This window comes from Phalacrocorax aristotelis, chromosome 3 (assembly GCF_949628215.1).
Source record: "Phalacrocorax aristotelis chromosome 3, bGulAri2.1, whole genome shotgun sequence".
NCBI classification, from domain to species: domain Eukaryota; kingdom Metazoa; phylum Chordata; class Aves; order Suliformes; family Phalacrocoracidae; genus Phalacrocorax; species Phalacrocorax aristotelis.
In genome coordinates this window covers 56,029,283-56,056,395 of record NC_134278.1, presented here as the reverse complement: position 1 = coordinate 56,056,395, position 27,113 = coordinate 56,029,283, and the positions used below count along the sequence as shown (strand labels likewise).

General features: G+C 40.4%; 1 protein-coding gene across 1 annotated transcript in view; it reads left to right on the top strand.

Moving 5' to 3' along the window:
• Window positions 1-27,113, top strand: part of MAN1A1 (mannosidase alpha class 1A member 1) — a 155,456-nt gene that overhangs the window by 110,206 nt on the left and 18,137 nt on the right. Inside the window, exons 6-8 of the mRNA XM_075087529.1 lie at window positions 13,798-13,921; window positions 16,254-16,347; window positions 20,943-21,058. Coding sequence (XP_074943630.1) covers window positions 13,798-13,921; window positions 16,254-16,347; window positions 20,943-21,058 — 334 coding nt within the window. The remainder of the gene's footprint in view (window positions 1-13,797; window positions 13,922-16,253; window positions 16,348-20,942; window positions 21,059-27,113) is intronic.

The following is a 27,113-nucleotide window of genomic DNA, read 5'->3' as shown; positions in this document are numbered from 1 at the left end:
TCAGAAGGCCTTTGGTGTACGCTCCTTGCAATGCATGGTAGCTACAAAACTGCTTAAAACAGACCTTTGCAACTTGTCAGCCAATTATTTTTAATAACGGAGCCATGCAGTTAGTGTAATGATTTCGATTCTTAGTTCAAACATTTAATGATACCACAAGCAACATCAAGCACAATAAATGTGACTAAATGCTTTGAAAGACTTTTTAACTTAAATGACTCTGAATCCACTTAAAATATTTTCTTCACATGAGAAGCTAATAAAAGCTGAGTTCAGAAAAGTAAAAGATTAAAAACACTTTTTAAAGTTACCATCTGGTGGTAAGGAATGAATATGATCTGGATAAACGAGAGTGATACAGATATATTTAAAATGACCAAGATCGAGATTAGGATGATCAAGTAGGATTAGAATGGTATTATAAAATTAGTGTTGGGAAGTGGGAAAGTGGGAATTAGTGATTAGGAAGATTCTTATAGCCTGTCACTTGCCATCTGTTGCTTTGATGCTTTGAATCTTTACCTTCTCTGAAATGCCCTCATCATACTGAAAAGACCAAATACTCCGATTTTCTCCTGTCCAGAAGATCAGTAGTGGCTTTTCTTGAAAAAGTGATTCCTGCTTTTCTGATAAAGAAGTGACTGCTTTCACAGTATTTCAGTACACTAACATTCTTGACTGGGTTGTGAGTGTCCTTAACTGAACTAGAGGTGACCACTGTTGCAGGATCTCCATCACAGAAACACATCTTGCTGCTTTCTTTCAACTTGAGGCTGTGTGGAGATGACTTAAAGATCTCAAGTGACTGGCAGTAGAGGGAAGAATATCTGGAAACACATAAGCTGATTGGGAGAGCAAGTTGTGGGTCCAGAAAAAAAGAACAGCAGGAAAAAAAAAAAAAAGAAAAAAAAGACAAACACACAACAAGAATAAAAAAGAAATGGGGACATTCTGGGTTCTAGCACCAATTCTCCACACTGTTTCTATGTTACCTATTTACCTCCAAACACAAACTGCTCAACACTCATCCACGTAACAAATTATTTCACAGACAAAAGAAATTAACTTTTATTTGCACTTTGACAATGCAATTGATATGACACAAGAATAATTTAGCAAAGCTCAAGTATCGGCTATTAGTAAAGGAATTCTGATATGGGATAGAAACATACTGAAGTCAGAAGGTAATGAACTAATCAGGGTGGAGGGGGGATTTATAGCAAATCCTCAGCAGAAAAAAAAAGATAACCAAAAAGTTGAATGTTGGAAAAGTGATACAAAACTGGGAGCAGAGTCTGACAGAGAGATGTACTGTTCAAAGTAGATCAAGAGTGCTGATTGCCATAGCTATGGTGGTTTAGGTTTAAGGCAGCATGCACTCTTATTTAAAGTGAAATGCAAAGTTCTGAAATAAGGTTTAGACTTAAAGTTAGCTCGTCTTTTAGTATAAAAAGGCATGGCAGAGAGGAAGAGAACATGTAAGTGGTGTTTCTTATGGACTCTTCCAAAATCCTTAATTATTTTTCTTCCCAGTGAAGCTGTTAAGAAGGTATTTTCCATTTGCTTCTCAAAACCAGGAGCTTTTGGAGGTGTTTTTGCTTTTGTTTTGGGTTGTTGGTTTGGTTTGGCTGGGGTTTTTTTTGTTGGGTTTTTTTGTTGGGGGTGGAGGGGGTGGGAGGGTGTTGTGTTTTTTTATATGACGGGGCTTTTTGTTTGGTTGGGTTTGGTTTTGGGAGTGTTTTAGCCTGTCACTAACACAGAGTTATGTAGGGAATTTCATTCTAAATCCTTTTTGTACACCGTCTAACTTATTATTGCATGGATGGCAGAACTGTAGACTTCTATTCATGACTTTTCATTTCCTGTTATTTTCACTTTTCTTCAGGGACCTGATTAAAAGTAGTCTCTGCTGGTACTTATTATCTCTAGCCTTGCTCTGTTTTGTTGTATTCCCTCCTGCTTTTTTAGCTCTTGGAAATTGATTAATTAAACCTTTAGTGCATAAAGTAATAGGAAACATGAATTGTTTCATTTATTCATTAGTATGTTGCGGGAGACATGTAGGTCTTAGCTGTGCTTAGATAACTTTTATCAGAAATTATTATACTAACAAGTACAGTTTTAGACGGTGACACTGAAAATTACCTTCAGATGCTTGACATGTTTCATAGTGACATTTCAAAGCATGTACTGCTTGGCTACTAATTGTCTCTCCCTGTCTCACACTCCTCCACGTGGGTGCGTATGCGTGAGCTTACTGCTCTGTTGGTTTGCCGCAGGGTGCCAGTTCCACAAGCTTTGATGCCCCTTTAGAGCACTAGTAGCATGAAAAGTGTCACAGGGCAGACAGCCATAAGGAAAGGATTGTACGAACCCTGCCAGTAAAGTCCTAAAGAAATTCAGTATTTTTCCACAGAGAAATGCTGCAGGAATTTGACATAAACGAAGCAGCACAGCAGTCTGAATGGACTGGTGAGAATAAGATACTCTGATTATTTTATGCATCAATAGACACAGTATCGCTAGATCCAGATGTTCAAAACCCATGTATCAGATCACAAAAGAAGTATTCCAGGGTGTCTGATGGTGTTCAGAGCCTGTGGAGGTGTTTTATTTTTGATTCTCAGCAGCTGACAGTCTTCAATGTGTACAGTAAAGGATGATCTTCCCACAGGTGATTTCACTGGCCTTTGCTTATTCTCTGCTGCTCTCCAGAGGCAGATGAGATTGTCTTCTTTTTGTCTTGGTTCTCTCTGGCATTTTGGTCTCTGCCTGCATCTTGGCTCTGCTCCCTTTGCCACTGTTTCCATTCGCTTCAGTGTCCCCTCATGTCAGTATTTCCCCAGAACCCATCATTACTCTAACCTGATCATGAGCAAGTAGTTTTCACTACAGAGGGGCTGGTCCTGTTGTCATGACAAGAAGTTTGTTGGTGATGTTGAACAGTGTCTTTATTTAGTGAGTGAAGAGTGCTTAGTGGGGTTTCGTGGACTAGGACTTGGACATGGAGTAGATGTAACTCTCTAGCCTCCTGTGGGCGTTTATATGCACACTTCTCCAACACCACCTCCACCACCACCACCACTGACCTGATCCTTCAGGGAGGTGGGGACCTGTCTTGGAAGAGGCCACAGCACAGGTTGATACTGGAAATTCCATACTTCATAAACCTTCTGTTTCCTTCTCACTTTTACATTAAAAGTGCTCTTCAGTCCCTCTGCTGTTCTGTGCAGTTTCAAGAGAAAGTGCCTTTTAGATGGTCACCCTGAGGAAGACCAGCCCATTTGATAGCATTCCATGATTGTAGAGCATTTTAACCTTTTGCCTGCAAGTACAGTAAGGAAATAGTGACCATTCCAAGGCAGCTTTAAACATCAACGGGTAGTTTTCCTTACAAAGGTAAAAGGCAAACATATTGGGAGGAGGATAATTTTTGTTCTTGAGAACTTCAACCACAGACAGTGCAATTGATGTGCCTAAGTACTGCAGGGTCTCTAAAACAACTGTTAATCTTCACGAACCATAAAACTATTCTGACTGATTCCATCTTAAATCATTAATCATTCTATCTAAAATTGACAAGGGGAGCAAGGAGACTATTTCCTCTTCTCCTGCCCTTTTGCAGACGACCATCTCTGTAATGTTTGCATTGGAAAGTGTGCCACATACATTGCCTTTGAAGGATCTGATGAACCTCATGGAGAAAAGCAGGGACCTTCTTTTAAGATCTGTTTCATATTAGTATCTTTTTGGAGCTGTGCTGGTAGTTTCTCATGCAGTCAATGGTCAGCCGCAGTAATCTGACTTCTCGTACTCTCATTTCCAGCCAGAGGATGATGTGCATGTGCCTCCAATACAAATGGATCCATCTCCTGTACTGGCAGAACTCAAGTGGCCAGGAGATCAGTATATATTAATGCTGACACTGCATATGACAAGGCAAATAGACAAAATTAATGTTCTCAAACTGAGAGCTCCTGAGGCTATACCACTTCATTATCTTACTTGTTACAGTAAAAAAACCATTCATGTTCTGTCTGACATTACAGCATAGAGGGTTTTTTTTATTCCCTGTTGTACTATAAAATTGAGTAACCACTTTTGTTGTTAGTCTTCATACTGCAGTTGCTGATGGTACTAATTCACTGTCTGCCACCTCCTGCTAAGTCAGCATCCCTAGGAATCACCTCACCAGGTAATAGCTGGTATCGGTCTTCAGAGAGGGCAGCTCAGCTGAGCAGGAAGCTGCCAGCTGGGCAATGATTAGGCAAGGGCAGTAGTTACACATTCAGTGTCACAGCTGAAAAACTAACCAGCTGTTAGCATTTGCCTAAATGGTTCTCCTAACAAAGAGGAATAAAACAGACATCAAAAACTACCACATAGGCTAGCTAGCTGATTTAAGTTTCTTCTTCTGCTGTCTCCAGCTGTCGCATTGTGTGAGAGATGCTTAACCAGATTATAATCATTTTCCTTTCTTGGAAAAGGGATTCTGTGGAAAAGTCAGAGCTCCAGCAGGAGTCTGTCTGCCTTGGTTGATATAGGGACCACACAGGCCTGAAAAAAGTTAATTGCCATTTATTGGAAGTTGGATAGGGAGGTGTTTCACGCTTGCTACTTGGGCTAGAAACACACAGCTACTGAGCTAGCCCTGCCACGGGTTCCCCCATTTGACTTTGCCCACAAGGTGCTGTCTTAGCAGCTCCCGCCACTAGCTTTGCGTGGAAGAGTTGAGTACCCATGGTGTACGCAAACATGGATTTCCATGTTCCTGTCTTTCTTCTGTCAAATAGGGGTACAGATGACTTGCCAGGTATGGGGAAAAACAAGACACATTAAATATCTTTGAAGTCATCCATTTCAGTGCTTGTGAGGACAGGCCCCTACACCAAGGTCCCATGTGTTCTACTCTTGGGGGCAGGGGCGAAGGAAATTTAACAAATATGTATCTTTTGAGCATGTAAGTTATCAAATACAGCAATTGAAACTTTAGCAAGCATTGCCTGTGTGCTCCATGGTTGGGGGTTTTTCTTTGTTTTAAAAAGTATGAACCTCTAATAAAATAATTCTTCCTCACAGCTTCTTTATAAATTAAATCATAAGCCATAGTTGATTAGCATTGTTAGTTAGCTGCAGTAATGAAAGGAGAAAGATGCAGCACAGAAGTTTGAAGGGAACCTCTTCTGAAAACTACTAACTGCAGATCACTCTTTAACGTCTGCAATTTGGTCTGTAGTACCAGATTTAGCTTCTCTCTTAGCAAGTTGTTAGCAAGGGATGTGTGTCTAATGATCAGCATTGGTTTCTGGGAAGAGAAGAAGCTGCTCGTCATTTATTTTTGTGACACATTGACAAATGGTTCCATTCAGGGCAAAATAAAAAAATCATTCCTATGAAAGCATTTTCAGATGTGGCAATCCTAAATAATGCATGAAACATTAGATATTCTACGAAAATTACCTCTTGAGTATCATCCTTTTGGCTGCCATAGTGACTCCCTTAGCTAGGGTATCACAGTACGCAACTGTAGTATCCATGAAATATTTTTTCTCATTATTTGCTTATTTTTGTGTTGGGGTCTGTGTCACAAAGTATATTTAGAACTTATTAATTGTTTGGTTTTGAGTTCATTCATTTGCCTAGGAAATGCTGAAAGCAATTAAGTTTTATTTAGCATTTTGACGTATTTTGTGCCATCTATGGCTCAGTAGCAACTTAATCTTTTAAATATATTTTGTTTAAAATGAGAAATAGATACTAAGTATGTAAATGAAAACCTGACCCTTTACTGACCTCTCTTAATTTGTTCTAAAGAGACTTAGTTGACTTGATTAAATTAAAATATTATTATGAAAGACTGGTAGTGGCAGAAAATAAATAGACTGAAGGCTTTTGCAATGTATAAACACTTCATTAGAAATGCAGTGGCTGGCCATTATGTAGTTATACTGACTTTTTGTAAAAGTGAGATATTTGTTTTAAAAAAAAAAAGTCGTCCATAGAAATGATGACCAATTCTGCCAAAATGGAACACACCCTTGGAGATTTTTCTCACTGGATTGAAATATGGCAGAGAAAATAATAATAAATAGACATGTGTTATACCTATGAGAGAAATTTTGGACATAATGCATTGTGTTAACTTGTTTATTTTACTAATTCACAATATGTGCCACCATCTGTATGGCTTTGCCTGGCTAGGAATAGAAGATTCATGGACTTCGAGGTATCCTTTTCATGTCACAGTACTGCAGAAAGGTTTTCTGTATTTATTTTTGTCGTTTAATCTGCCAAAACTTATCTTGAAATATTTTGTAAAAATGGCATGCGAATGTGGCCAGTACAAAAAAGGACCATTAAAAAGAAAATCTGAACTGGGAAAAACCTTATTTTATCATTAAATAATTAAACATATAACAGTACAAAATGTTTATCTCCAGCCCTACTTTTCGTTCTATATATTAGCCTGTAGAGAGTTGAAACATTCATCTGATGCCTATGAAGCTAATTGAAATCTTGGGGAGATTTGGGCACCTGGCAAGGGGTAACTGTAGGTGAGACTGGTCTCCCTGGGTTTACTCTGTAAAGGGAGAGACTCCATCTTTAGCTTAATCTCCTCTGGGAGGAGGAGATTAATCACTTGATCACTCTGGGAAGTGATTTAATTCTGTTATCTCCCTGTACTGATTGTCAGGGGAACTCTGAAGAGATTCATTTCTGTCAACACTATTGCTGGAGTTGCACTGCTCTCGCATTTCCCCATCTTCACTCACGGTCAGACCTGTAGCTGGTACACAGTGTCCGTGTGCTGAATTACACAGTCTCGGTATGATGGGTTGACCCTGGCTGCACACCAGGTGCCCACCAAACCTGTTCTATCACTCCCTTCCTCAGCTGGGCAGGGGAGAGAAAATATAATTAAAAACTCATAGGTTGGGATAAGGACAGGGAGAGATCACTCACCAATTACTGTCACGGGCAAAAGAGACTTGGGGGAAAAAAATTAATTTATTACCAATCAAATCAGAGTAGGATAATGAGAAATAAAACCAACTCTTAAAAACACCTTCCCCCACCCCTCCCTTCTTCCCGGACTCAGCATCACTCCCAATTTTCTCTACCTCCCTCCCCCAGCAGCACAGGGGGACAGGGAATGGGGGTTGCGGTCAGTTCATCACATATTGTCTCTGCCACTCCTTCTTCCTCACTGAGAGGACTCCTCACACTATTCCCCTGCTCTAGCGTGGGGTCCCTCCCATAGGAGACAGTTCTCCATTAACTTCTTCGACGTGGATCCTTCCCACAGGCTACAGTTCTTCATTAACTGCTCCAGTGTGGGTCTCCCACAAAGTCACAAGTCTTGACAGCAAACCTGCTGCAGCCTGGGCTCCTCTGTCCACAGGTCCGCAGGTCCTGCCAGGAGCCTGCTCCAGCATGGGCTTCCCACAGGGTCACAGCCTCCTTTGGGTGCATCCGCCTGCCCTGGTGTGTGGGCCTCCATGGGCTCCAGGGGGACAGCCTGCCTCACCATGGTCTTCCCCACAGGCTGCAGGGGAATCTCTGCTCCGGCACCTGGAGCACCTCCTCCCCCTCCTTCTTCACTGACCTTGGTATCTGCAGGGTTGTTCCTCTCACATATTCTCACTCCTCTCTCCAGCTGCAGTTGCACAGGGTTTCTTTCCCCCCTTCTTAAATATGTTATCCCAGAGGCACTACCACCATTGCTGATGGGCTCAGCCTTGGCCAGCAGCAGGTCCATCTTGGAGCTGACTGGCATTGGCTCTGTCGGGCATAGGGGAAGCTTCTGGCATTTTCTCACAGAAGCCACCCCTCTAGCCCCCCCGCTACCAAAACTTTGCCATGCAAACCCAGTATATTGGGCTATCAGCCATGCAGCTGAATCACATGTGGTTGTAATCTTGAGGCTAAAATGTGGAAAAGTGATCAAATTATGCTTTCGAAATTGTCTGAGGACCACAGGCTTCCTTTGGGGGGAAAGGCAGTGGATGATGTTTCCTTCACAAAAGAGCTAATAAATTTACTTTATTTCTACTTATAAGGCATGTACGCTTGGGGGTTGAGGCTCAAGGAGACGTATGAATTGTTTCCTGGGGAACTGGGAGGGGGAAGAAGGAGAGAAAAGCTGCAGGAAAGTTTGTGTGGCCTTTGCATCACCCTACCCCTTTTTCTTTACTTCCATTTGGGAAGGTCCCTCTCCCTCATGGGTGTCAGAGGCGAGTGAGCCAGGGACTGCAGCTTGGGCTGGGCAATGCTCTGCTCATGCAGGTTCCTGTTAAAACAGGATTAAACCCAAATAATTCCAGTCCTAAACTGTATTCTCCCGGCAGGTGCCCATGTCCCTTCAAAAGATCCTGCAAGTACCAGGCACAACCTGTGTGCTCCAGCTTGAGTCTCATGGCTCTGGTGAATTGAAATGAACCCTTCATAGTGCCATGTTCTCATTTCTTTGTTGTTTTCACCCACCATAGTAGTTGGAGTAGCTTTTTTGCAAAAAAGGTCAGCATTAGTAAAGTCCAAAGGGGCTATAGAGAGTTATTGTCATATTTAATCCTAAAATCTTTCACAACAGCAACTCTTCAACTCTTTGCATAGCTGCTGCTGGATCTCTTATTCTGGCCTTTCCCCTTTTTTACTGGCTAAGGCTGCAGGAGGATACTGATTACTAGGTTGTGCTTTTGCATTTTGCATTAAATATTGAAATTCTGAGGTCTTGCTCAACCTCCAGCTTGTGGAGCTGTCCTGGCACCCTCCGGGAAAGGTTGGGGGATAATAAAGAAACTGTCTGCAGAGACTGAAGCAGTTCTGCTTGCTGATGGCAAGAATTTTGATTTGATAAGTGTTTTGACCCTTTGAAGTACTATTTGTGCAGTTTCCCTCAGGATTTGCTCTTCCTTTCAGATTAAAATTAGCTGCTGCTTTATATATAGCTGTAATGTATTTTTTTAATGCTGTAAATATTGTTGTGCCTCTGAATTTCAGTAATTTTAAAAAAAACCTTTAAATATTTATATTTCCTCTGTGGTTCCCTCTCCTGGTGCATTCTGTACATTTTGGAAGAGATACTGACCTCATACTTTCTGTTCATATGTACAGAAAGACCAACAGTGGTCTACTGGAAAAATACTGAGTTGAGTTACCAGCAGCCCAGGTCAAGCAGACACATATTTCCTGAGAATGAATGGCAGTAGAATTTCAAACACTGTATTTCAGATTCTGTGGCACTTCATGTTCAGTAACATAGTTTATAAAATAAACGGGAAATATAATAGAACAGTAATGGTCCTGCTTTAATATGCTTTTCTGATCCAGATCCTCACTTCAAATTTCACTTAATTACATAATATTAGTTATAATAGTAGTTATAATAATATAGAAATAAGTTCTAAAGTTCTATTAATATTTTACAGAAATTTTGGGGGGGTTTAAGCAGTATAAAAAGTATTATTTTAGACACAATGATTTGTGATACATTAAAATAGTGCCCTGTAAGCGGAAATTATTTTACTGCTGGTCTGGAAATTCAAACAAGTTTAAGTAGTGTGGCTTCTCCTTCCTTCCTGAAGTGTATAGAAGGAGTTTTGTTTCTGACTCTGATGTTGGTACATGACTGACACTTAGCGCAGGTTGTAGTGAGTATCAACACAGGAAAATGGAAAAACACAGTGGCAAAGTAAATTACGAAAAGAAAGCAAGATAAAGGAATGCAGCTACTAGAAAGGGTGAGCGTCATACCTGGGCCCCCTTTGCTGTCCTCTGCCTCTACCAGTGGTGGTAGGTATCCATCTCTTTCTGAAGAGTACATTTGTCAGCTTACAAGGCATTTGGGACATTAAACCATTTTGGAAGAATAACTAAGTGAAAATAAGCTGCAAAAAGTTTTCAGCACTTTACAGATTTTGCTTTGGTTGAGACATGTGATCTGCACATAAGTTTGTGCAGCTCACAGAGCCATAAGCCGCCTTTTGAAAATCATTCTGCAGGTTCAGATTGCTGCTGTAGTTTCCTGACCTGAGTAATGGTCATGGAAGAAAAACTGTAGGAACTTGCAATGTTACACATAGTTTTGCTAAAACCTGGAGTAGAAATAAAACCTTTCAGTAGACCCCCAGGCTTGCATCTCAAGACTTCAGGAAGACAGCCTATAGCTTCATAACTGAAGGGTAAATAGATACCCAGCACTGATTTTATGGCTGAAGAGTAAATAGGTACCTAGCACTGGCTTTTTTAACTTCGGAGAATTTTTTTGTCACCCCAATAATAATATTGGTGAAGAGCTTGAAAAATGTATGAGTTGGGAGCACTGGATGTGTTGTCTCATGCATGGGCAGAAATCAGTATTTTACTATGCCTGGTTATTAAGATTTACTGAGCTATTATGCTGATTTATTGCATGTTATTTTGTAGGGCACCTCACGTCATTTATAAATGTACTCGTTGTTTATAATCCTTGACACAGAAGTCTTTTTCACCATATCCCTTCATCTGTTCAGGTTCTCTCTTGCTTAAGGTCTGTTCTGTTTGAGAGTATACAATATTCAGGAAACGTTTTTGTGGGTGGGGTGGAAAAAGAACACCCTTTTCAGTTTCCTTTTTTTTAAGCCAAGAGACACTTAAACAAAATCCAAAGTCTACTTGCCCTGGTCAAAAAGGATCAGAGAGTATGAAATCTTTCTCATTCTGTATGCTGAGAGCTTTGTTAGGTTGTTAGGTGTCTCCTGGGCTCTAGTAATGTCTCTTCCAGAGCTGAACGTCTACATAGCCGTGCACGTTGGACTGTCATCTTAAAATAAGGATAGAGTTAAATGGAACCAGAAGCAATACTGTGGCTGCTCTAGTTAGTATGAGGAAATATGGAAACTTACCTGTTTTGTTGCTCCCAAAGATGAGATATATGAGAGAATATCAGAGATCCATGGCTGAAGGTTTGCATGAAAAACAGTTAAGGCACTGAATTGCAATTCTTGGGTTCTACTGCATGGTGAGACAAGCTTGTCAGTTTTGGCTTAGAGCACCCTTCTGAGAGTAAACCAACAGATATCCTCATTATTTTGCAAATTTGCCAGAACTACCTCAATGCATTTTTTTCCTAACCAGCTGTGTGAACTAAAAACAATAAAAACTACATTAAATAGTACATAGACACAACATAGATGTTTCTTTCTACTTTTCTTCCGTTAATAGTAAAGAATGCATATATATTTGAAATAGTTTTCAAACCATCTTAAGCAGGAATAATCTTCTACTGAAGGTAAAACACATTGCTGCATTGAGAGAACCTCTCGATAGCTGGGCTTGAAAATTTTTTTGGTTAACAAAATGCAGTACATCAAAATGTTCTGACAGGTTGTGTTGATATCAGCAGACATTGTGGTGGAGTGCAGGTAGGGACTTTATTACGTTTTCTGCCAAGTTTGGTTGATGCCTTGCTGCAGGAGCAGGTCAATATTTCCACTTTGAGATCTATTGAGAAATTTAATAGGGAAAAAAAAGTGGGGTTTTGCCAGTTGCACTATAACATGGTAACTTTTCAAGACCTTGAAATATTTCACTTTGTTTCCTGGCGAGCCTTATTTACCAGTGGTGTCTTTTGTCTTCTCTTTTAATCTGGATGATTTGGAAACAAGCTAAAATATTTTCATCTAGAAGCCAGCAGTTAGGCAGTTCTTGGGCCAGTATGTCCCAGAGATGGTGCCTGTTCTTGGGTGAATAACGAGTCTGCAGATAAGAGATTTCCAGACTGTCGTCTGCATTACTCACCTTGATCTTACTTTCTGTAATATATGATGGTTTTATATCACCACTTGGAAAAATTCTGACCCACAGCAGATTGAAGTGCAGTTTGTAAGCCAGTGGGGTTTTCTCTTCACTTTCGTTTTTCACATCAAGAAGCACTATAATCTTTGTAATGTTGCTCCTAAAATGAGGTATTCAGATCCCATAAAACTTGCATTCTGTTTCTGTCATACAAATATATCAAATTTGGATTGCATGCGTCTTTGCAGTACCCTGATTTCATTATGTCATTGATTTTGTCTGCAGCTATGAATATTAGAAATATTTTTCTCCTTTGGAGTTTTGGGCAATCATTTGCATCAAAGGAGTTCCATGTGTCCCAGCCTCTTGTACCTTTATGGCCATCCAGGGGAGCCTCATCTGATCTCTTTCCTTTTGCTCTGCTAAGTTTTCCTTCCACTCAGCACTCAGATAAGCTTAGTGACTTAAATGCTTTATGGATTGAGGAAAAGAACATCTATAGCATGCTTATGGGGAGTATTTGAAAGATGCTGTGGTACTTAAAAAATGGGACAATGTAAGTCCACCTATCAGTAGGTAATATTTTGTGTTTATTTTTGGTGACACTTCAGCGAGTTCCAGCGGTGCCGTCAGCTCAAGGCCAGGCAGCCAAAGGGGTTGCGTGGTTTAAGCCGTGACATTTAAGCAGGGCACAGACGTGTTTTTCATTTGTAGCCTTTACTCTGCTTTTAAAGTTTAATGACTTGTTTTTATTTTGTGTGTGTGGCAAAAATCTCAAAATAACGTGTTAATATAGCTAGTGGGGAAATTAATTTAATGGAGTCTTAATTTCATTATATTGGTTAAACTTCAGTTATAGATACTTGACCTTTTGAAGAAGAAATTTTAATACAGCTGAGGATTCCATCATGATGAACCAAAGATGGGGTTTCTTGGTCTTTTGCTTCATTTTGTTTTTCATAATATGAGTCACATTTTGACTCAGGAAGAATACCCGATTTTCAAGGTTGTGCAAGTGCTAACTGATGACTGTAGTGGCTGCTCCTGTGTAAAAGCAAAATAAAATTTTTATTTATATATGTGTGTGTGTGTTTAATGTTGTTTATAACTGAAGATAAGGAAGACATTCCAGTACCTAATAAGTGTATTTATATCCAACATTCATGCTAATAATATGCTGGTCTAATATGTCATTATTCACCTAGATGCTCCAGGAATTTGGCTGGCTTTTCCTTAATTTCAGGGGGTTTTCTGAATATTGGTACTGGAAATTTCAAGGGAAAAAAACCCAACTTTTTGTAATGAAACTTTAGCAGACTTTTTGACCTGAATCTCAACCAGCATTAGTTTCTAATGAGGATTTAGCAATAAATGTGCTTTTCTCTACCCTCAGCACAAAACCTGAGATTAATTTTCCTGTGAAGTATCTTTAGGTCTTAATTAAAACTGAAGTTACTCATCCTGGTAAGACTGCCTGGGCAGACAATGCCTACATATCCTAGTCTATTAAATTCTCAGGTATTAAGAAGGATATACTGCATGCAGTACTTTTAACTTAAAGCCTATGCTGTATATATACAGTATTTTAAGTTAATAAACAACTGCACTGTAGAAGGAAGAGCTAAAACTGGAGAGTGTTGTGTCAAATACAGGGAAAACAGGTGAAGTATGAGAACGTTTTCTCATACTCGGTGTTTTTTTGTAATGTCTTTAAACATGGTATCATACAGCGGAACACTGGTACTGTGATACATGTAATGGAGCTATTCATGAGCTAAAAGACTGACTTGTTGCAAGAAGCGTTTTTACAAGCCTAAGTAGAAATGGACCGAAGACATTTAAGGTCCTGTGGTGAAGTCATGGAAGGCTGCCAAAGCATGGTTTCTTACGCAGATACTAAGTACATTTTAAATTAATTGTCTTCTCTTGATAACAGTATACCTACTACCTGTTATATTTTATTAGTATTGTCTTATAGATGCTCATGGTTATTTCCTGTATATCTCTTCTCCCTCATCTTAGTGGAATCGGTCGAAATTGGCCATGGGCCTCTGGCGGCAGCAGCATTTTGGCAGAATTTGGCACTTTGCATCTGGAGTTCGTACACCTGAGCCACCTGTCTGGAAACCCTGTCTTTGCTGAAAAGGTTAGACTCTTCAGTAAAAATCACGTTGTAAAAGATAAATCACATCTTGGGAGACTAATGTCTCTGGGGAGAGATTTGGATTTTCCTCGGTTGTAAGCATTTGTCACAGGAGGTAGATATTTTCTAGATGCTTACCTAATCAACTTGGCGTGTTTTTGTATTATAAAGTCACAAATCTGTTCCAAAATCATTCTGATGCGTCTTCTTGTATATAACATTTACCCGGCCCCATAAAACATATAATTTCTATATATGTTCTAAATTAGTATGACGTTAAACAATCAGACTATAGAGCTTTTTTCAGTACTTCACATGAATGTGGTAAAAACAAAAGTTGACTTTATATTGGGGATAATATGACATGCCTATAGCAAGCAAAGCACCATGGCTACCTTGTGTGATTTCAGCAAGTTTAGTCTTCAAAATGCTGTATAATATCACTGCTGTCAGTGAGGTCAGTAAGGCCTTCCGTTGTACTGACCTTTAAGGAATGTGCTTTGAACTTTGGGGGAAGGAAAAAAAGAACAAAAAAAATTCCTTTGATAAAACAGTTATTGTGCTTACTAATTCTTCCGAAATTTGATGAGATTGTCTTCTGGGTACTTTTTATTTACCATCTTGTCCTTCCCCCAGTTCCCACCTAAGTGATTTTGCTTTGCACTGTGTAAATAGTCAGCGAGTCCTGTTCTTTATAATACACTGTATCATTTATCTTCTTTTTTTTTTTTTCCTAATTAAAACTTCCACTTGTTTGGGGTTTCTTTTCTTACCGCTACTGCCCCGTATTAGCTAAAACTGATATTATCTATCTAATAATCTAATTAATAGTGAGACTCCAGATGTTTAGCATTAGGTTTAAAAGCACTGGTCAAATCTAAAATAAATACTAGTTGTACCAGACGTAAAGTACTGAATGACTTTGCTGCAATACCTTTGTCAGCACTGGAGTAAATTTTGTGAAACAAACTCCCAGCAATTTTAATGTGTTTAGATCTGAATTTAAAGACAGAGTTTCTCTTACACAAATCTGAACTGGGGCGGGGGAAGGGGAAGGGTAAGGGGTAGCAGCACCCAGGAACAGCCAGAAACCAACTTACTAGATATCTTAATTATCTTTTGACAATTAAGGTATAACATCTGTTCTACTAAGAGACAAAGTGTGATGAAAATGTGTATGTTAAAAATCCTAGGCTATGGTTCTCTTCCAAAGCGGCATCGAGCTATAGCTGCAAGATGCTGGAAATCTGTTTTGTAAGCTGCTCTTAAAACCCTTTAGAGATTGTGATTCCACAGCCCTCCGAGGCAAGCCATTCCAGGGCTGGTACGCTCGATAAAGAAGAAACAACACTGCAATAAGCTTTCATGGAAGTATTCATGGAAGAATTCATTAAATGAGGTCTAAGACAAGTCTGAATTTGGGCAATGACTGTTAGCAATGTAGTGTCAAGATGCAGAAGGCAGTTTGTGTACCACAACAGAAATCTTGCTGCCGTTTGGTGTAAGCTAATTTCTCTTCTTTCTCAGCAGCTAGTTCACTCGATCTCTAGGCATTCAGCGTGTTATAATGAAGCTGCCAGTAGCTTGTTGTTACGATTTCTGGTCAGTGGTGCTCAGGACCTTCATTCTCCCAAGTTGCTACATTTTCTATTTCTGTGAATGTTAAAATTCAGTATAAATTATTTCACGTGCTCTGCAATGGGTTGTGCTGCTGGATGACTCCAGCTGCAGAGCATCTGGGCTGTAATTGTTTCCCTGGGCCTCTCATTTGTAGCAAGCTCCTTAACAGCGCCAGAAGAGCGCTCAGGGCTGCAGGGGTTCCTGCTGGGCAAGCTGGTTGTATGAATCTCTGTTCCAGCAGTGCTCCCATTTCCAGAGAAAACTTCTTCACAATTCACTTCTGCATCTGACCTAGGTGACAGGCTTAATATTTAATACTATTTCTGATCTGGGTGTATGAGGAATATAATGCTGAAGCAGCTGAGATTAGTTAAGGCAACTAGCCTCTGCAAATTTCAGTATCCTCTGGAGGGGTGAGATACTCTGTATGGCAAGTCCTGAACTTCGGAGCGTGCTTCTGTTGTGTGGTTTCATTACCGACATTTGATACAGAAACTCCAGAGGTTCTGAGGAGCTGGTTTACGTGGTGATATCAGCTTAGAGGATCTTTTTTAATAGTAATATGATTGCACAGGGGTATTCAGGTATATGTGTTGAATAAGAATGTTTTTTTTTCTTTTGAGGGATATTTGCACTTTAAAACTTCTTTACCAACACTGTTTTATTTTGGGGGGAAAAATGGATCAGTGCTCATTGTTTTGTACCCTTCCATTAGGTAATGAATATTCGAAAAGTTCTAAATCGACTGGATAAACCAGAAGGCCTTTACCCCAATTATCTGAATCCCAGCAGTGGCCAATGGGGTCAGCGTAAGTAGATCACTTCTTTGGTACTGTGACCTGTCTAGCAGTATGCTGTTTGCAGCCGTTAACTTCTTTCCATTACTGTTATGTGGTTTTTGGATGTATATAAAGACCTTTTGTAAAGTATAAAAACCCACATTATAGCTGAGGTTCTATACAATGTAAAAACACTAGAAACATAAAAATAATGATCCTACTTGCTGTATTTTAATCTACTTTTCTTTGGTCTTTTAGTATGGCTTGTGCAAGCAGGGAAATGTCTGAATATGTATCATTTTGGGAGGGAATTTGTAGACTACAAAAGTCTTATTCAAAAATAAGTGCTCTCTAAAGTAGCTGTTTAAGGAAACATTATCAGCTCATCTGAATCAAATTCCATATTTTTAGTGTGGTGTGGCTCTACTGAAGATTGAAAAAAACCAAAACCACAAGTCTTTCTAGTGAATACCAGTTGTGATTTCTGCTGAAGTTTAATGCCAACGACTGAGGAAGAAAACTAAACAGAACTGTGTCATGGCATTAATCCCCTTGGAACCATTATTGGAGACACCAAAATTAGAAAGGAAGGGGTATAATAAAATGCTTGAAGTATTTGAACTTCTTAGCCCCTTGCTGATGATGGAGCCTTTTCTTGTTATACATTGCCTTCTTCGATCTTCATAACATGTTCACAGCCTACGTAGTGTGCAGAATCATGATTCTAGAGACCCTACTTGGTTTTCCACTTTTCCTACTTAGGTTCAGCCTACCACCATCCCATTTATGTGACTCAATATTCTCATATTTTTCCTCCCTACATTATTGAAAGTAAACAAGCAAGATATGCTATCTTTGTCTTAAAAGACATGGGCAGATGAAATGGTCCTGTAGATTATCAGTGTTGGAGCTGGTCAGACAATACAAGAGAGGGAAAGGACTGGAGAAGTTTTTGAATATAATAGTTTGTTTAGGATACAGCTAGGGTGGGAGTGAAGTTCTGGAGTCCTTATAGGACTGGCCACAGTCTGGATAGAGATGATGTTCTTTGCCTTTTCAAAAATTGAGTGTTTTATTGAACAAAGTCCATTTTTGAATGCTCTGTGTCACACTCTGAATTAAAAAGATGTTTGAAAAGGTTGTGCTGCTCCGTTGTATCGTCCCATCAATGTGAAGGACGTTTCCCTTTATCAATTAGAAGTATGCCCATCTTTTTAGAAAGCTTTCTAGTCTGCTGTGCTGTGAGGCTTCCTTCAGGTCACCACGTTCCAAGGCCTGTGGCGGCTCAGCGTGCGTAACCATCCACTCCAGCTGGCATGTTGGTATAAACTCTGACATCCATTTACAGATCTGAGAGTTGTGTGCCCACTTGTTAACCATGTTGGTTTAGCACAGCCTTCTAAAAAATTAAAACCTCCCACTGGAAGTGTTGATCCCACAGCAATAGGTGCTGGGTTTGGTGAGAAGGCCACCTCAGCATCTGTGAGCCAGGTCCAGTTACCTCCTTCCTCAGATGCAGTCAGCCACAGAAACTGAGCTTTTGGGTGAGCTGCATGAGAGCAGATCTTTATAGTGGCTGATGCTGTTAGTGGCTCTGCCTTATTTATTTTGAAGTGGTCAAATACTGACGCTGTCTTATGGCCTTTGCCATTTCCCTATTCTTAATATAATGGTCTTATATACTCTTCGTTCACATCAAATGACAGTTTTTGTTGGTGTGCACAGGAAAACCTAGTTTGTACCAGTTTTGCTTTCCAATAATATGTAATATTGACAAAGAAATAGCTTCCTGCACATGCAATGATGGACACAAACGTTAATGCAGGTCAGCCCCTAACATGCTGAAGCAGCCAAAGCAAATTCAATCTTGTTGCATCTCTTCCAGTTCAGTTGTCTCTGTTTGCAGACACCAATTTATTAATTTTTTTCCTTAGTAGAAGTTCAGAACATAAGACTTGAGAAATGTTTTGTTTGAGATTGCTTTTCTAGGCTGCTTTTGGTTGATTACAACAGGGTAAAAAAAAACCCTAGACTCTTAATTGGTACAAGACAGAAGTAGTATCTCTCAAACATCAAGTGGGGAGAGAGGAATAGTTTCTGAACATTTCTTCTCATGAAATGCTGTAACTATGAAGGACACTGCTGGATCACTGCCATTGTTCCTGTAAATTCATTTAGCCCTTGTTATTTTGACAGTAAACTGACAGTGATTTGCTGCAGCGTGCGTCAATTGGATTTGCCTACTGCAATAATGTATATAATAACAGGGCTTATTATTGATGAAACTGTGCTTGTGCTATTTAGTCTGCAAATGTCATAGGTTTCTATGGTAATTTATTTAGGAAACCGTAAAGGTCATTTAAATGCTGCTGTTCAAAGATCAGCCTTCGATCATAGAAAATGTTCTCATTTTTTTTAAGAATCCTCTTTTCCTTTTGGATCATGAACATTTAATTAAATAAATGGTGTATTCTTTCCAGAAATTTAATATATCTCATTCAAAAGAAGAGGGGGGAAAGCCGTTTATAACCCAGGTTTGATGGTAAAATGTATTTCTTAGGTAAAGGGACAGGATGTGTTTGGAAAACTAAATTATTTTTTGTATGTCACAGGCTAGTGGAGAAAAAAGGCACTGTTAATAAAGTTTGAATAGAAAAAAAGTATACCTTTACATTTGCATGGCTTTGCAACCTATTCAAAAGGTGAACGGAGGCATTCCATGAAGAGAAGATACTAAGGAGTTTAAAAATAAATTCTCTGTGTTCTTTTGAATTCCACCAACAGAGACATAACTTTGAAGCTAAGATCAGAGTTAGGTGTTGGGAAGTGTGAGCTCTGTACCAGTAACCCTTCTGCATCTCGCTTTTGAACCTGGATTACCCCATGTGTCTTTTGCTTTTCTCATGCGCAGAATTTTGCGGTATGACTCACAGACTTGCTGCGTGATATATGTAACCACATCCACATCCTGCATGTCTCGGGTGGAATTAGCGGACCCCTTCCTCACTGTAAAATTGACAGTTATAGAATCATAGAATTATTAAGGTTGGAAAAGGCCTCTAGGAGCATCAAGTCCAACTGTCAAACCCAACACTACCTTGTCCTGAAGTGCCACATCTACGCTTTTTTCTAACACCTCCAAGGATGGTAACTCCACCACCTCCCTGGGCAGCCTGTTGCAGTGTCTGACCACTCTTTCAGTAAAGAAATTTTTCCTAATATCCAATCTAAACCTCCCCTGGCACAGCTTGAGGCCATTTCCTCTCATCCTATCGCTAGTAACTTGAGAGAAGAGACCAACACCCACCTCACTACAACCTCCTTTCAGGTAGTTGTAGAGAGCGATAAGGTCTCCCCTCAGCCTCCTCCAGACTAAATAACCCCAGTTCCCTCAGCCGCTTCATGTAAGAGACATGCTCCAGACCCTTCACCAGTTTCATTGCCCTTCTCTGGACACGCTCCAGCAACTCAAGGTCCTTCTTATAGTGAGGGGCCCAAAACTGAACACAATGTTATAAATGAGTAGTCCTGGTAAAGCACTTGAAATCCTTTCACTGAGGACTTGATAAATGCCAGACCCCTTAATGTTACCAGGCTACACCTCCTGCTAGTGTTCTCTGGTTTGATGGAGCTTAGAGAAACACTTTTTTGAGGGGGTGGGGGGTGGGGTGTGTATATATATGTAGCTGTAGTATTTGATTTAGGGGATCTATGCTGAAATCATATATGATAGCTCATTAAAATTTTGCCAAGAATCTTTTAGGCTCTTGGACAGCAAGCAAGTGCAACCTTGTGCAAGCAGCTGAGAACGTCACTAACTTTCACGTCACTAGTGCAACTGACACCAAACGGTCTGACTCAGTGTTAGTGTTTGCAGGGTCACATCGTAAACGTGTGCAGTTGAATAATCATAGCATCTGTAGTACCAGATTCCTTCACATAGTAAATGTAGGGCCAAATAAGGCAGTGTGATAGCAGTAATTATCTGTAGATGTGGCAAAGTCTTTGTTTCCTTCTAGAACCACTGCTGAGTTCTGAGAGCAGCCAGATGTTCAAAAATGTAATGTTATTTTGAAACGTATGGGTTGGCATTTTGAAATACCATAAAATAACTTGAAATTCAACTCTGCAGTAAGGAGCTAAAACATTTTGGCCTTTTTTATGAAGTGACTTAAGTGGTGCATTAGTGAATGAAAGAGCAAATAAAAACAATCCCTGCAGTCAAGAGGGGAAAGCCTTTATCAAATTAGAGAGCACTTTCTATTTTTTTTCCTGGTTTTAAAATAAAAAAGAACTTAGGTTAACATGTTTTTGTATCGGATAGACTACATGAATTTGATGTTACACATATAAATTATGTTTCTTTGCCATGAACTCCTGTGGCACATTGTGGATATTAAATAACTGTTGTGCTTCAGCCTGATGAAGAAGTTAGCAGTTGAAGAAATAATTATCCGTATATACCAGTTAAGTTTTTCTCAAGGTTCCAGGCTTACATTTATTGAAGATTATTTTAGGAAGAGATGTTCAGGTGCATTAAATGCACTGTTTCAAACTGTAATTGTATTTTATATTGCACAGGCTGAAAAAGAAATTGCTGTTGAATCTTTTTCTTCCCTTTTTAGATCACGTCTCCATTGGAGGGCTTGGGGATAGCTTTTATGAATATTTGCTCAAGGCATGGCTGATGTCGGACAAGACAGATGAAGAAGGGAAGAAAATGTATTATGATGCAGTTCAGGTAAATAAGATATTTAAATCTTCCTTTCCATAATAATCTAATCTATAATAATCCTAAAGAGACAGGCTCTGGGGACAATGTGAGGGATTTATGTTTTTGCCACCACAGTGTGGGTTTTTTTAAAGAATTAGTTTCTCTTTTTAAAAGACTTCATCAAATATAAATGCTAGAGGAATGCAGACACTGTGGGAAAAGGGAGAGTCTTTAATTATAGCTATTTTTTTCTCCAGCTGAAAGACAGTCAGTTCTCTCTGACTGTCAGAGAGAGGTACAAAATATGCAACAAAAAATGCATCTACAAGTAGCTCTCAGATAGAAGTTCAATTCTTTTTTCCTCAGTTTTCCCCAAGTATATTCCTTCTGTCCTTTTTCCATATATCTAGGAGGAGTTCCTTTCTTGTGTTTCAACCTCATATTTCAGCCATTAGAGTATTTTGATTGTGGTCAACACAGGGATCAATATATTATGGTAGACTCTTGAAAATAGACCTTTTTGTTATAAGAGGCATATATTTGCCAGCTTCTGTGGAAAAGCCAATTATACAAATTGGACACAAAAGAAAGTTTTCAAAAATCAGAATTGTGCATACTTACATTTCTATGTGGTATTTTATTTATGAACCTCTAGTCTGCAGCTTGCTTTGTTATTGATTGTATTTCCTTAATATACTGTTTCAGGAGAAATAATGGGTTTGTGACACTGGATTGAGACTCGGAAAGTATTAAGTTTAAATCCATATTTACAGGCTTTTCCTTCAGTCTTGGGCAAATGACCTATTTTCTCAGTTCCTTTCTTTCAAATAGGTATAAAAAAGAGGATAATATTACTTCTTTCTTCCCCATCCTTTCATCTGTTTTGTCTGGAAGCTCTCTAGAGCCAGGACTTTTATCTCTTATTAACTGTATGTATGTACAGTGCCTCTGTAGACAAGGCTTCGAGCTGCTAAGCAATATCTGCTTATTCTTTCATACATCTGGATATGTGCTGTGCCTAGGGAAGAGACATAAGTCTCCTTTTACTTCCCACGCTGAAAAAAGTGGCGGCATTAAAAAAATACAGCCCTAGCTCATTGCAGCTTTTTGTTGTTGTTGTTTTTTCATTAGAGAGAAAAGCCATATGTGGTGATTTGAGAGAGGGTGTGATCTCTGGTGGTAGTAAATTTGATGACCAAGTATCCTCTGCTAAGAAAATCCTGCCTTTAATTTTATAAGTGAAGAGTTGGATGCAGTCAGCCTCATTTTCACCGCTGACATGGTTTGAGCTTCAGAGCAAAAGGTGGATTTTAAGTCGGGTTTGAGTGCATTTGAGGCTGTAACATAAGAACAGTGATACTGTAATAGCTCAGCCATTAGGTTGGCAGCTAAAAAGAGAGAACAAAGTGTCTGATAATACGATATCAATTCATCTTAGCATGGAAGGCATTTTGAAGCACCACAAAGCTGCTTCAGTCTTTTACTTCCACTGGTTTAATAACATCAGGTATTTCTTTTAAATACATTCTTACATAGGTTAAGTGCTAGTGCATAGATGCATGTGGTTAAAAACTGTGCTTTTGCTAGTACAGCTATTCTGGAAACCGCTGCGGGTAGAATCTCCCAAATGTGGTGTGACAGTCATCTTCATCAGGGGGACCGTGAGTGCATTGGCTCCCATCCTGCCAGGGAGCAGCTGGGGCTCATTGATCCTAGCCACTAACAGAGAGTCTGAGAGAGTCCAGTGTCTCGATGGCCAGCACTGGGCTGCTCCTGCTAAGGCTGAAGGTTCACCTTCCCCTGACTTGAGCACAGCTGGAGCAGGGTACATTGGGAAGTCTCTTGCCTTAACATAACATCACACGAGCAGGTGTGCCATCCCATGTCAGCTGCACAGTGGCAGTGTGCCTGGGTCACTCCCAAGCCAGCCCAAGCTGCCCAGTGGATGGAGAGCTATGGCCATCAAGGAAGAGGGCCAGGAGTGATCCAAGGTGTGTCCGTGCAGCGTTCAGCAGCATGGCTTTGTTTAAACTCACACCTTAGCTATACCGGGTTAACAACCTCCTCGAGTACAAAAGTTTTCGCAGGCATCCTGAGGTCCTGGCAGGGAGCAGAAGTGGTGATGGCCACCATGCTGCACAGCTGGTTCTTCCTGCTCAGGGTTGAGCTGGAGGATTGCCTTGTCAGCAGCATCACTGAATGTGGCAATATCAATGACAGGGCTTGCTGTATATGACTACATTTAAAATACCTATTATCTTTATAGTTTTTAGTAGTGCTAGCTCTTAAGCAGTCAAGCATTGTGTCTGTCCAGAGTATCAGTGTTTGAAAGGGCCAGATGATCACTAAGTATATGCTAGATTTCACCATGCTGTTGGTTGAATGCTATTTCCAGTATTTTCTGAGCAATAGCATTCATGTTCTCTGTTTTCTATACCAAAACACACCCATACCAAAGCTGAAAGAGTACATGCAGCATGTAGAGGTACAGCTCGATGCTGTAATGTAGCTTGTTCAGAAAACTGCAGGGCATTTGCAGTCTCACAAAACTGCAGACTTGTTGGGCCCCATTAAGATGCTATGTTCTTCACCAGAATGACTAGCCTACTTTGAAATCCATCTTGATATAGGCTTTATTGCTATTGATCCCTTACTTACCTAAATTAAAGCTAATTTAAGTGTCTGCACAAGCTGCAGTCTTTCTTTATGACTAAGCCTACATGGTTTGGGCATTCTGAGTCTGCTTCGTATTTTCTAAGATAAATTTCCCCCAACACTTTCAGAATCTTTTTAAGACTATGCCAAAGGGAATGGTGTGATTATTCCTGGCCATTCAGTCCAGCACATACCCACCAAATTCTGAAAGTGCAATGTAAAGGTTTGATGCCTAATTCAGTATCTTCCACTATCCAGAAACAATAAATGAAAATATATGGCGTTATGGTACACTGTGAAAAGCTGAAATTTATTTAAGTAAAGCTTTGGGGTTATCTCTTACGTTGTTCTGTAACTCATATTAGAAACAAAGAGTTCTTTCTATTAGAGTGCATTAGTAGCACCTATAGATTGTTTCATGGCTTAAGTTAAAAGCAATATCTAAGATGTCAAACTAGATTTAAAAAAAAAAAAACTGCTTGCCATAAGATGCACATTTGACTCGTGCCATTTAAAGAAGAGTTTATTTCTAATGGGAAAAGGGACAGAACTCATCATGTTATGAATACCAGAGCATAATATGAATGTATTTATAAGGCTGTCAGAGGTATTCATAAACTCTAGAATTTGCACAGAAAGACAAGTGAATGTATTTTTAATGTAAGTTATTCTTCTCTTTTGAAAAGCAATGCATATAATGTCCTATTTCACATAATACAGGAAGTAAGAGATCTTATACTGGTTTCAATGGATAGTATGCAACAGTTACAGAACAAACGTATTCAGATTTTAGTCATATTTTGAGGATGTAACTGGCCATAGAATAATCTGACAGACTTTGAAAGTACCCATGCCAGGAACCATCCCACTTCTTTCAGTTAACAGTTGATCTGAGACACAATTGAGTAGGCTTAGTAAAAGAATGTGATAATTTAGAGCAAAAATGGACCTTCTGGATTCACTTATGTCTAGTCAAGCAACAGCAGTGTCACAAGCAACTGCATCAAATCCTGCCTTCTCAAATGTTTAATCCCTCCTTTTCTGAGTTGAGGGGCAATTTTCCCACTACTGCGATTAACAGGTTGTCTCACGCTTGATGTCTGGTTAGGTATCCTTTCCAGATTTTTCTGTTACATTTATTTATGGTCATTGCTGCAGGCTTTCTCCATCTTAAATATTTTTTCTCTCTTTCTGGCACTGCCTTCATTCATCCCCTCCTCATTGTATTTCCAGAGAAGTGGATATCTAAAGGCTGTAAAGAGAGCAGTAGCTCAGCCCAGGAGAGCTTCACAGGAAGAGGGAGAATCCCTCACCAGCACTCCCCAGGCAGCTCAGTTCAGAGCAGCCCATGGTAGCCCCATGGTATCAGAGATAGAGCCACTGCGATCTGTAGGTTTACCTTTACACAGGGTTTAGAAGCGTAGAATCATTAAGGATGGAAAAGACCTCTAGGATCATCAAGTCCAGCCATCAACCCAACACCACCATGTCTCCTAAACCATGCCCTGAAGTGCCACGTCTACACGTCTTTTAAATACCTCCAGGCATGGCGACTCTACCACTTCTCTGGGCAGCCTGTTTCAATGCAGACCACTCTCTCAGTAAAGAAATTCTTCCTAATATCCAATCTAAACCTCCCCTGACGCAGCTTGAGGCCATTTCTTCTCATTCTATCACTAGTGTCCTGGGAGAAGAGACCAACACCCACCTCACTACAACCTCCTTTCAGGTAGTTGTAGAGAGCGATAAGGTTTCCCCTCAGCCTCCTCTTCTCCAGACTAAACAACACCAGCTCCCTCAACCTCTCCTCATATGACTTGTTCTGCAGACCTTTCACCAGCTTTGTTGCCCCTCTTTGGGCACGCTCCAGCAACTTGATGGCCTTCTTGTAGTGAGGGGCCCAAAACTGAACACAAGATTCGAGGTGCGGCCTCACCAGTGCCAAGTACAGGGGTGCAATCACTTCCCTACTCCTGCTGGCTGCACTATTCCTGATACAAACCAGGATGCTGTTGGCCTTCTTAGCCAGCCAGGCACACTGCTGGGTCATGTTCAGCTGGCTGTCGACCAGCACCCCCAGGTCCTGCTCTGCCAGGCAGCTCTCCAGCCACTCTTCCCCAAGCCTGTAGCGTTGCATGGGGGTTTTATGACTAAAGTGCAGGACCCAGCACTTGGCCTTGTTAAACCTCATACAATTTGCCTCGGCCCCTTGATCCAGCTTGTCCAGATCCATCTGCAGAGCCTTCCTACCCCCAAACAGATTGACACTCCTGCCCAACTTGGTGTCATCTGCAATCTTACTGAGGGTGCATTCGATCCCCTCATCTACATCATTGATAAGGATATTAAACAAGACTGGCCCCAACACTGAGCCCTGGGGAACCCGGCTTGTGACCAGCTGCCAGCTGGGTTTAGCTCTGTTCACCACACCTCTCTGGACTCGGCCACCCAGCCAGTTTTTTACCCATCGAAGAGTACACCTGTCCAAGCCATGAGCCGCCAGCTTCTCTAGGAGGATGCTGTGGGAGACAGTATCAAAGGCTTTACTAAAGTCTTTACATCCACAGCCTTTCCCTTATCCACTAGGCAGGTCACCTGGTCATAGAAGGAGATCAGGTTGGTTCAGGCAGGACCTGCCTTTCATGAAGCCATGCTGGCTGGGCCTGATCCCCTGGTTGTCCTGCACTTGCCTGGTGAGCTCACTCAAGATGAAGCGCTCCATAATCTTCCCCAGTACCGAGGTCAGGCTGACAGGCCTTTAGTTCTCTGGATCCTCCTTCCGGCCCTTCTTGTAGATGGTCGTCACATCGGCAAGCCTCCAAGCGTCTGGGACCTCCCCTGTTAACCAAGACTGCTGGTAAATGATGGAGAGTGGCTCGGCGAGCTCCTCCGACAGCTCCCTCAGTAAAACTTTTAATAGTTTACTTTTATACATTTAGATTGTTTAATTTTTCTTGCTGGATAACAACTGCTCAGAAGATTGTAACAAGAAAACTAGTGAACTCTGGAGAACCTGGCACATGGAAGTAGAAACAATGGAAACAGCAGAAAGAAGAATAGGTGTTGTGAAGCAGTGCCACAGCCATTCTCTGCCAGATTTCAACAGTGCTCCTGAAAGTCAGCCTGCTGCTAGGCTAGGTTGTGTGATTAACAAATGCAGTAACCTTTTGTGGGTATCACAAGGGGAAAAAGTCATTTTTGGCCTCAGGATTTTGAATGTTCAGACAGAAAATATATAGGATCACCTTTCAATTTTTTGTAATTTTTTTTTTCTATGGCACATGGCTAACTTCAGAGACTAGCCTTGATACACTCAGTTTGTACTCTGCCAAAGGAAGTTATGTGGTTTTGATTTTGTTTTGGGGTGGGGTGTTTTTTTTTTTTGTATATTTAATTGTCAGCATTAAATAGTGAATACTTTTCAGAG